The sequence below is a fragment of the Oryzias melastigma genome, linkage group LG21 (genome assembly GCF_002922805.2).
Source record: "Oryzias melastigma strain HK-1 linkage group LG21, ASM292280v2, whole genome shotgun sequence".
Lineage (NCBI taxonomy): Eukaryota > Metazoa > Chordata > Actinopteri > Beloniformes > Adrianichthyidae > Oryzias > Oryzias melastigma.
In genome coordinates, this window is record NC_050532.1 from 7,546,059 (window position 1) to 7,557,777 (window position 11,719).

Genomic DNA, 11,719 nt, shown 5'->3' on the forward strand with positions numbered 1-11,719 from the left:
CAAATTGACTTCATTTGATCGAAGGTTGAGCTAGAAGTTGAGCCATTTTCCATGGATGAAATCACACCCACTCGGTCCAGTTCTCTTATACAGTTAATGGTTGCAGGTCAAAATTCAAGGAAATGTGTGCAAAGAACTGAGCCTGACTGCTTATTAACATCATGGCAGCACATCAATGGAGGTGTTCAGTTAAACAGCAGTAGATAAAGAAATGACAGTTTGACACTATCAGCAGAAATCTGTTAGAAAACCAGATTATGTGATCAATACCTTTACCAACACAACTGTTTTATTGAATACCTTTAAACCTCATCCCTTTAAAGTCTAACAGTTTCCATCAGTCAAGGCTCACCGGCCAATCGTTCATGTTTGCATTAAGGTTTATTGTCTCTTTTAATGTACAATATACAAAAATATAGAGTACAAAAAATTCACAGTGTCTAAAAGGCAGTGATTATAGTCTACATGACAGGTCTAACAGTACACCTGGTAAGTTGCATAGAAGGGCCTCACGTTGCAGGGTACAGAGTGGAGTTACCAATGAAATGAAGGGAGGGTTTTAACCAGGCTAGCAGGGGCTTGATTTAGAAAACGAATTCCACTTAACCACTGTTTGCTAGTTTAAATTGTATAATGGGGTCAATAATGCTTCACAAAGTTATTGTCCGTCTTGGTTCCAGCTCTCTGGAAACATGGTGTTTGATCAGCTGCAGGTTGTTGTCAACAGGCGGTGAGTCACGTTGTGAAGCTTTGTCCAGACAATCCTCTCGGTTTGCTGTTTACTTAGCTGATGCACTTTTTTTTTTTTTAAACAACTGTAAGGCTTTTCTTTTTTTTCTTCTTCTTTTTTTAAACAAACAGTGTTAACTGTACAATATACAGATACATTTACACATTCCTCGTCGAGAACGCTGAATGGGCTGAAAGCTGCTGCTTCTATGTACAAATAGAGCTCTCGTGTTGTGCGTGTACACTTAGCTGAACTCAAAAGTCGGGTTAGAACTCGTCTATCAGGAAAGTATGATAAAATATAACAGTGAAAATGCCCTTTACAATTCAAACTGACTATAAATAATGTCAGCGCTGAGAAAGAGGTGATGATTTATCTTGTGATTCTACAACTACGGTGGCCTTGAAGTTCAAATCTCACCAGCCAATCAATCGACGCAAATAAAATATTTAAAAAACAGCATTGCATTTTAGGAAAATAAAACAAAACTCCAGAAACTGAAACGTAAAAAACAAAAACTTGCAGTTGTTTTTATTGTTTTTTAAAACTTTTAAGCTACGGCGCCTTGTTTTGATCGAGGTCATTTTAAGGCGCCATATAAATTAAACTTAAACTTCATTGAACCTAAAATCAAAACATTTCCGAAAACAAAAGTATTTTTCAGAAAGCAAAATGTAAAAAAAGGAACACAATGATAAACTGGAAAAGACATGTACTAGTATCCAGTATTGATTCATATCAAACAGCTTTTAGTCAAAATTATGGCCAAACATCATCCAATCAGCGATGCCTCATAATAGCTACTTATCTTTCCAGTACTTCTGTTTTTTTTCCTTTGCTGTCTGGAATTTGTTTATAAAAATGTAATATTGTTTTCTTTTTAATATTTTTTTTGCTTTTTTACTTGTGTTATTTTTGCGTTGAGTGATTTGCCCTTCAGGGCCACAGTACACAATAGAGAAAAGCAAACAAGAAAAATTCTTAAAGAGGGAACCACAAAACCAAAACTCAGTCATATGTATGAAAGCATTTACATTATACAAAATACAACCACTCCTCCCCTGTTTTCTTTGTTCTGGCACACATGTGCTTTCACCTACACACATTCACACATTCATGCGTTCATTTTTTACATTTTTTTAACGGACAAACTTCTAGGCAAGCATAGTTCGATTTTTTCTTTAAGTTTGGGCAAAGGGGTTGTGTTGTTAGTATTTGTAGGCAAAAACAAAAAAACAAAAAAAAAAAAACTCAACAAGCTCCAAAACATTAAAAATCATGATTTAATTTAGAATATTTCACGTAATGAAGATTAGAAATGTATAACCCTTCAGTGAAGTGAAAAAAAAGCTAAAATCTGTTACATTTTTTTAACAAAAATATTTCCTCCTATGCTACAGCTCATTGGAGCATAAATCAATCAACATCTTAAAACAATATTTAAAAATCAAAAAAGGACAAGTGCTTCTTTGCTAGCTTATTCTACTTTCATAGAAAACCCACTTTCTAGAACCGCAGCCATATTTGATATGGCCGCCACGTTAATTAGCACTCAGTAGAACTGCAGTCCTTCAATGAAGAATTAATTGGAGAATCAATTAATTCTCTTCCAGAAGTTATTGTTGTTCTTGCAAAGAAAAAAAAAAGAGAAGATATAGAAAAATCAAAGGAATAATCACCCCTGCCCTCCATTGGGTACAGGCAACCTTGGCTTTCCCAAAGCTTTCAGAATGCTCCCCACACTCCTCGCTTTGACCTCGTGAGTCCTCGTTAACAAAAGGCGTGAGCCTCGAGTGGAGATGAGATTTCTCCTCAGCTGAGGGTGACGCTGTTTTGTTCTTACTTTTTTTAGTACAAAACCTCAATCAACTTCAAAGTTCTTATCTTTCCTGTCTCGTGAAATCCCAACAATAAAAGGAGTGCATCCCCCCCAAACAACCGAGCCGATACAGATCTGTAATTTATCTAATCATTGAGCTCATTGCATTTCCTCTTTTGTTGTTGTTGCCTTCCTCTGTGCTGTGCGGCAGGACACGACCATGTGAGGCTTCGTCCTCTGTAGCTGTTTGTGTTGCGCAGGAACACAAGCTTGTTACAGGCGGAGAATGTGGAATGAGGCGTACAACAGTGAGTCAAACCCAGAGAAAAAGTGTTTCATGTCTTATTCAGATCAGCCGGCACCAGCAGTCACAACAATCCCGACAGTCAGTGTGTTCTCCTCCAGCTCTTTCCACTTGTTTCCAATCTAAAGCAGCGAGTTGACACAGCTTAATCCAGTCGGGCTCTTTAAAAACCAAACAAACCCCCAACTGGCTGACTAACGTGGGCTTTACACTGTCCTCCAAAGCCACATCTTCTGATGGAAAAGTTCCACTGAAATCACAAACCCCACCATGCAGAGGACACTGGGAGCGAGGAGAAGAGCGATGGTGCACAAAGAATCCTAGCCAAGCTCTGAGAAAAACACTTCAGTGGATGTTGCTTCAGCCAACATGGCAGTGGGCAGTGTCCTTCTGGGGTAGGGGAACAAAGAGTTGTCCGTGGGCTGTGTCTCAGCTGTTGTTACTGTTGTTGTAGGTTCTGCACGGCGAAGGGGAGGAGTTTGGTTGGTAGTCGAACTTTCCGAGCGTCGTGGGATAGTAGGTGGTGGTGTAGACGTTGGTCTGCTGGAGGGGCGTCGGGTACAAGTTGGATCTTTCATCTGGAAGCAGGTTGTTCTTGTTCAATGTCTGGAATGAGACATCAAGAAAAAAGCTTTTTATGTAACAGTAACAAAGTATGTCAAACTTTAAAGTATACCTTTATTTATTATCCACAGATACTACAAAACCCCCTTTACCTTAAAAAAGTAAGACCTTTTCTCATCTTATCCAGGGCCAGCCCTAGGCATAGACGACCTAGGCGGTCGCCTAGGGCGTCATCTGCTGGAGGGGGCGCCAAATAAGCAATGGTTATATATTATTATAATTTTTTTGATTGTTTAATATTTTTTTTCTTTAAACAGTTTGACACACCAATCATTTCATTTAGAAATAAAATCGTAATAATTAAAAAATGTAAATAAAATAACAAAAGTTTGATGTCCCTCCCTTCCTGTCTCTGCTGCTGTCTAAGCTAGGTTGGGGCAGGAGAGGTCTGTGCTATGTTTCCGCTGTTAGTGCTTCTTCAAAACTTCAAGGATGAAAAAGGGAAAAGGAGCAAACACGGTTCAAAGCAGAGGTTTGTCTGTTGTACTTACATTAAATTGCTTGGAAACTCACTCCCCCTCGCTTTCCTCCTAAACACTGTCTGAATGGTGGTGCAGTCAGTCAGCACCAAAGCTCTGGGCCATGCAGCCCAGAGCTGGGCCTGATCCTATCTCTTATAAATTTTGTTTATTTAAAAAAAAATTCTTAAAGAAATATCTGCTCAGCAGTGAATACAGAGTTCTCTCACTGTATCATAACCACGCAGTTCTGCGTTACGATTGGCTGTATCAACCTTCTCTGTGCTGTGTGTCCTGTACAGAATGCCTTCATCATGCCACATTTACATAAACATTTGATCACACTTGTGTTCATTTTAGATTACTTTTCAGCAAAAGTCAGAACTGTTAGAGTAAAGAGTAAATAGTATGTAAGTGTTCTTGTCTGTTTGAACAAAGTGTTTATAATGTTTATATTGAGCCTAAAAACATTAATAATTCTACTTTGCGCAGGTTACTTTCAGAATTTAATCCCTGGGATAACAATGGAACGTTGTATCTGGTTTCTAAAATTATCATCTACTCAAACAGATGTAACTTTAAAAAAAATCAGTAAAAGAAATTACAAACTACATTTTGAACAAAACTGTGTTTACAGTACAATAAATGCAGTCATCTTTGTGCAAAACATGTATCCATTTAGGGACTTTGTTTATGTAGGCAGTGCAATAAATTTTTGTTGTGTTTAGACAGCAGACTGAAGCGATTCTTGTCTTCAGGTAAATAAAATATAAGGAACCTTGACACTGTTTGTGCATATGTATTTATAAATGTTGCAGACAAATTTTAATAGATTGAATTTGTCAGGTCTCTGTAGTATTTTAATGCACAGAATGACATCAATTTACTGGAGTTGAAGTAAAAAAGGAAAACAAATGCAAAACCAGCGCTTTTATTGAAATGCTGTTGGCAAGTCTGTAGTAAAGCTGAGCGTAAGGTGAAACACATTCCACAGGAAGCATTAGACTAATGTAATCCATCTGAAAAGCTCCGGGGACCAAGGCAGGGAGATAATCAGGTTAGAGTCAGTGAAATATACTTCCAGGCAACTTAAATTGGCCTGAAGAAAAGGGAACATATCGCACAGGAGTGCTGTTGTGCTACACGGAAACATCACTGGCACATCGAGCCGGGTCTGACCACCCTCTGCGATCATTAAAGATAATGAGTTCAGCCTCTCTGCACCACAAAGGTCGTCAGCGCCACGTTCACACCACCACAGCTACAAGGGTGAAGACAAGCATCACAAAGATAGAGAACTGTACTTTGGCACCATGTGACTGTAATTTGGCTGAAGGAAAACCTTTAGGATCAATCCAGACTGTCACACAGTGGTGTGTTTCAGACAAAACATCTGTTCATTAAAAAGAAGTAGGAAAACAAACTCGACTTAGTTAGGAAAAAGAAAGAGCGATACACTAATGTTAGTAATATACAGCTTTTTAGGCTTTATCGTGTCTGAATTCCCTAACTACTCACTTTTTGGAGCACTATATAGGGAATTCCCTATTTTTTTGGGGGGTGTCTGAATCTACAGTTCAAAAATCCAGATGCCCAAAATTTCCCAGAAGCCTCTAATGTGCATCAATGCCCCCTAGATTGGCAAATATCAACCACAATGCATTGCATTTAAACAATTTGCCATTTCAAAAATGAATTTTATGATGAATCGTCAGGGTTTTCATCATCAGAAAACAGTGGAGTCATTTAAAAAAATATTCATAAAATGCTCATATTTTTTAGGTTTTACTTCAGCAAATTGGTGATGTCACTTTTGCTGTAAAAAAAAAGTAGTGAGCATATGAGCGACCATGGTGTCCAAAATGCACTAAAATCCAGGATACTAGTCTCCCACTATAGTCTTTTAGGGGTTAGGGTGTAGTTAGGGAATTTGGACATAAAGTTCACACTGCACAAGCAGGGAGGTTCTCTTCTTCTTTTTCTTTTTCTAATGTTTACAAGCGCATGTCCACCAGCTGAAAGAGGCTTGGTGCAAAAAGTCAAAGTGGTGTAAATCTTGCAAATTGGGCACAAAACTGAAAAGGTTGGGTTTATCGCTTTCATCCTTTTAATGGCAAATATAGATTACAATCAAGTCAGAAAAGTGACCTTGGCTTTTCTTTATCCGAAAAATAAACAAAGACGTCATGTCTGGGTTCACCAGAAAAACCAGCTACACTTGGTGAGTTTCAAGTCCTTGGTTGATTAAAGTACTTAGAGCCCAAAAACGGTTCTAAAAATGTGTGTGGCTATGTGTAAATGCAAAGGTTTTGAACACAAAAGCCTGAGAGGTGAGTTTGCTTAGATTATTTTATTGGAAATGGCCACTAGAAAATGCATTACGGAAGGCGTGTTTACAGTTTTAATTAGCTTTTATGTGTATGCCATCAGTCCCTTCTTTAACAGAATCTTTCCTTCCTCCTATAGCAATCTTGGCACAATCGTCTTACTTGTTTGCTTGAAAAAGCATTTTTTTCAACATAAAAGAATAACACAATAAATAGATGTGATGGATTTTGCTACTCGGAGCAGCTGGACTTAAAAAGTTGAAGACTTCTGAAGGAGAATTCAGGTTAGCTAAGAGACGTGGCAAATAAGCTAAGTGACTGGATCTCATGTGAGCTGATGGAAATATCAACCGATGCCCTGTAAAGCTACATTCACACCGCACAGTTGTGCTGCGACACAAGTTTTTACGCAAGTATCTAAAACTATTTTTGGACTATATGTGCAAAAGCCCGTCCATTGAACATGGGTTGAAAGTTAAACCAGGTCGAACTTTAACCAATCAGGGACTTGGCTTTGGAACTGAAGTATGGATGCTAACCAAATTGACCTTGGAGGAGAAATGAGTGATTGCGGTTTGTGCCCAACTGGAATTATGTGACAATAAGTCTTTCATATTTCGGAATAGAGCTCTGAAAGAAAAAGTCTGGGGCAAGATTCGTGAGATTTGCACCAATTTGACATTTCACACCAAGCGTCTTCCAACTGCAGATACATGCAATAGAATCCAGTAGCACCAATCCAGTGTTAACACAATTTGAAAAAAACACATTCAAGAATGTGCTTTTAGTGTCACATGACCATTGTGCTGTTTTTAGGACATTTTTCACAACACAAGAATTCTAATGTTCTCAAACAAAATATCGCATAAACATTTGGATGCAAAGATTGTGGATCTCCGAAGAGTTGACAGCATAAAGGTGATTATGGTAATTATGAGACTAACTTACATCCATAATTACTCACTCCTACAACCAATTTTTACATTTTACAAAATACAGTAAAAAAATCAATACTATCAATAGGCAGTAATGATGAACTGCTGAGATGGGAAACCAAGTTGCATTCGTTTATAAACTTGAAGTGAGAGGAGCGTCTTGACTGGCTGTAAATGTGAATGCACAGTAGACAGATAGCTGTGGGAGGTGCAGGGCTTACTAATGCTTTTTAAAGTTAATGAGGACCAGTCATAAGAAGTAGGTTTGTGCGCAATAATAAAGGCTTAAAGCTTTCATTATAGGTTCGGTTTAAAAGCGGGGTGCAAAGAAGAATAGCAATTTATCTTCAGTTGTTGGTGGCCTATTTAGATAAACGAATGAATAAAAGCTCTGAATGCGACATGAATCACATTTGCTGCCCCTGAATCATTGTGTGAATTTTAGTAATGCTGGGAAAAAAATATCTTTGGTACTAAAGTTATTGTTTAGTATTCGTCCATACCTTAAACTCCATAGGCGTGTACTTCTCATTCTTTGGTGTGGTGTTGCCCTTGTAGTTCAGGTGGTTGGGGGTGGTGGGATGGATGACCGCTGACTCTTGTGATGGCTTGTGGAAACGTTGACAGTACACATAGATAAGGAAGGACAGCAACCCCGCTCCAAGAAAGCAGGAAACACCGGTGGCGATTAGGTGGATGGAGGTGAAGGCTGGAAGAAAAAAAGGAAACTGTGTCAAGCAACCAGTTATCACATTATTAATAAAAACAAATCAAAGCCAATGGACTCTAAAATGTATGTGTTTTCCAATGCTTGCCTGTAGCGAGTTACAATGAGTTAGTGATAACTTAGCTTTCATGGTCAAGAGACTCAAATCTGTTCAATACATCTTTGCCCTCAGTGACCCTGAAAGTACCTTTGTGTGCAGTAACAATTCTTTTCTTTTTATTCTAAGTTCTTGACTTATTTCCCTTCTAAGATCTTTAAGAGTTTCTTGACATGAAATTCAGAAACATTTTGCGCAAATCAGTTCAAACATGTACGACTCTTCTTTGTGACTTTATTCCTTTGCAAATTTAGAGTTTAACAGACATTTTAACATTGGATATCTCAATGGTGTGTGTAGGATTTATGAATATTTATTTAAAGTTTCTCTTTTCATCTTAAATTTTGGAGGAGAAAGTGAATTACTGAAGGTGAGTTTGGTCAAGAACTCAAGAATACAGCAAAATAAGTCATTAAAATGTCCTCGTCTTTGCAAGGAAATATGCATCACCCTGTAGTGACCTTAAACGTTTTTCATGGGCAAGTCCAAGCACAGAAGTGAGCGTTTTCAAAAGGATTGTCACTGTTATATTACATTATATAATGTTTGTCATTTTTATCCACAATGGCTGAAATACTTTTGGTAATTTTGTGATAATTTAGGGTTAAGGATCTACAAACTACAAAGTCTGCAAGTCAAACCACTGATCAGTTAAATGGTGGGGGGGCTGTTCAACCTACAGCATTGCAGCCACAATAGAGTCCTGTGGTTCTTTATGCTACGTTTCCACAGGCCTTGGAAACGTGCGTTCAAGTGGCCACTTCCAATAAAAAGTCTAGGCAAATGAAACATATGGGCTTTCACATTTAAAATTCTTGCTACGCATGTTTTAGATTGAGTTTTGGTGCTCTATGCACATAGTATTCTGCCATTGAATGTGTTTTTAAAGTTAAACCAGTTGAACTTTGACCAATGAGGGACTGAGATTTGATAGTGACGTTTAGTTTGCATCTTTTTAAGTATCAGAAGTGCCAACTGTTTGGAAATTGAACATGGAGGAGAGATTAATGATTGCAGTTTGGGGCCCGCCAGAATTCTATGAACTATATTGGAATAGAGCTGTGAAAGAAAAAGCCTGGAGCAAGATTTGAGAGATTTGCACCCCTTGGCACAAGCCTGTTCTAACTGTAGTACCTGTAGCACCAGTCAAGTGTGAACACAATATGCAAGAACTTGTGTTCAACGCGTTCTTGAACGTTCAGCAAATGTTCAATGTAGTTTAAGGGTTGGTTTCACATGCAGATCTGTGACTATAGTGATCAGGCGTCCTAATATGACTTGTCTCTTCTTTTGCCTCCTTTCCTAAATCCAGTAACAGCTGTTTTTTCTTTACAGAAGCCTATCTGCCACATTAGGGCCTAGAAGTTTCTCATGTCCATTATTTAGGCTTGACTTCTCATGACCCGCTCAGCGGTTTGCCAGTTTTCCCCTCTAGGACATCGCAGCTACTACTCTGACATTATAAAATGGATCCTGTCATTTTCGTTCCAATCCTTGCATCCATTCATCTTCCATTTCTGTTTTGTCCTGTGCAGGGTCACATTGGGTGCTGGAACCGATCCCAGATACTTTAGGGCAGAGGTGGGGTACACCCTGGACAGTTCACCAGTCCATCACAGACACACACCGACAGACACACCCAAGGAATAATTTAGAGTCATCAATAAACCAATAAAACAGGTTTTTTCTCTTGCTATGAGGTGACACTCCACTGCACACCCTTCAAATCATTAGATTCTTCCTCATTTTTCATTTATTTTACATTAACACAGAAAAAAAGCTTACCGGAGTTGCTATCTAATTCATCACACACCCCAGCAGCTGCCATCATGAGTTTAATCTCTTATTCACTTCCGTGTAAAGCGATGTGATGTTCAATCAGTGAGCGTTCCTATGGACATTATTGATCAGGCTTTTTATGATAAACAGATGTAACTATTACTGTACTTTTTGGAGTATAAGTTGCATTTTTTTTTTGCATAGTTTGGACAGTGGTGTGATGTTTTTTTAAAAAATAAAGAGGCTTGTATATTTGCTATTTTCCTACTTAAAACCACTATAAGAGTATTTGTAACTGGAGGAAGAGGAAGGGGAAGTACCGTCCAAAACATGTATGCTTTTATAGAACTCTTTAAAATAAACCTGATCTCTCAACATCATGTGTGTCTTCCATGGATTGTAAATGAGATGTAAAGTGAATGCTTGTGATGAGGCTAAACATTTTGATAATAACTGGTCCACATCAGATAGTGTCCCAATAGTGTGACTTATACTCCTGTGCGAATTTTTTTCCTTCTTTATCGTGCATTTTTTTTTCCGGGAAGTGTGGAAAATATGGTAAAAAGGTCATTGGCAACTTTTTAACCTCAAATAAACAGACTAACGAAAATACAACTGTTATTTAAAACCGATTCAGTTTTTGTTTTTCATGTAAAATAGCTCTTGATGTGATTGATTAGACTCAGAAACCTATCATTCAGTAGGCAACATGGATTCAATCTGCATCCATTCAGAAAGCTCTGGTTGTTCCAGAGTTCATCTCACTATCTGCATCATCAAACATGTTTTGCACCTTTAGGAAAAAAAAAAAAACAAGATTGAACTTCCTGGCATCGTCTGCAACTCGTTTGCCTTAACCTGTGGACATCCTCAACACTTCCGAAAACACTCCCTATAACCCTTGAGGGTTCAGACGGCTTTGCCAATGTTCTGGGAACACTTCAGGAAGCCACGTGGAAGGGTGCAGGTAAGCGTGGAGCCACAGCTGGTCTGTGTTTATTCTGTATTAGTTGAACAGCATGTGTTGGTTTCATTTATCAACCGCAATGACTACCATTAAACACAAAACTTGCTGGCATGTCAGTGACACTGAACAGAAAAAATGCACAAAGTGATGACAGCTTTTAAAATCAACGAGTCAGCACAGTAGTTGATGTAGTTGAACGTGCTGAGTAAGGCTAACCTAATCAGTCCTTGTTGCTGTCACTTCTACCTCCCAGGTTCTGCTTTGATGCTGTGAGTCAGTGTGTCACAAACTATTAAAGCAGAGCAGGTAAGAGCAACGCCACAGAGTTACAGTCACCTTATAATTAGCCTCAGCTGCACACTTCAAGCAGAGTGGTGAAAGAACGAGAGGCCATCCACATGTTTGATACTAACAGCTGATGAATATCTCATTTGTTTGCAGGATTAACATGTTGAATGTGCCTTTTTAGAATCCAGTTTTTACTTTTTCTGAGAAATAAACAGGTGCAATATAGAGCAGACCTTCAAACTTTGGATAAAAAGATTTTGTTTATGGTAAATCTCTTAAACTGCCAAATGTTAGTTGTCCACACTAAAGGATTTCAACGTTTGATTTAAACGAGAAAAAAAAAAACTTACATTACAAGTTCAAGTTGCATTACATCAATATACTAAGTTATTTTTTTAAAGAATATTTAATCTCCAAAATTATTCATACATGTGCAGAAGTCAAGAAGTCTTTGAACTGGAAGTGTATCTAACAGAAAATTACTAATTTTATGATGCACCCAAAAAAAGGAGCTTTTCTAATATGAAAAAAAGAGTATTTTTATACCATGAGACTCTGATTATTCATTGATCTGTTTTAAAATCATTCTCATTGGTCCTTTATTTTCAGCCAAAATCTAACAAATGTGGTATTTTCTAAAACATATTAAGGAAATAATTTATTG

The 11,719-nt window shown here is 38.0% G+C and overlaps 1 protein-coding gene across 3 annotated transcripts in view; it reads right to left on the bottom strand.

Annotated features, from left to right (window-relative positions):
* Positions 1-362: 362 nt before the first annotated feature.
* sema5ba (sema domain, seven thrombospondin repeats (type 1 and type 1-like), transmembrane domain (TM) and short cytoplasmic domain, (semaphorin) 5Ba) overlaps positions 363-11,719 on the bottom strand; it is a 215,916-nt gene continuing 204,559 nt past the window's right edge. For all 3 annotated transcript variants that reach the window (XM_036209693.1, XM_036209692.1, XM_024286265.2), the window contains 2 exons: positions 7,701-7,906; positions 363-3,459 (listed from right to left, as the gene is read on the bottom strand). In XM_036209693.1, coding sequence (XP_036065586.1) covers positions 3,283-3,459; positions 7,701-7,906 — 383 coding nt within the window. In that variant the 3' untranslated portion in view covers positions 363-3,282. The remainder of the gene's footprint in view (positions 3,460-7,700; positions 7,907-11,719) is intronic.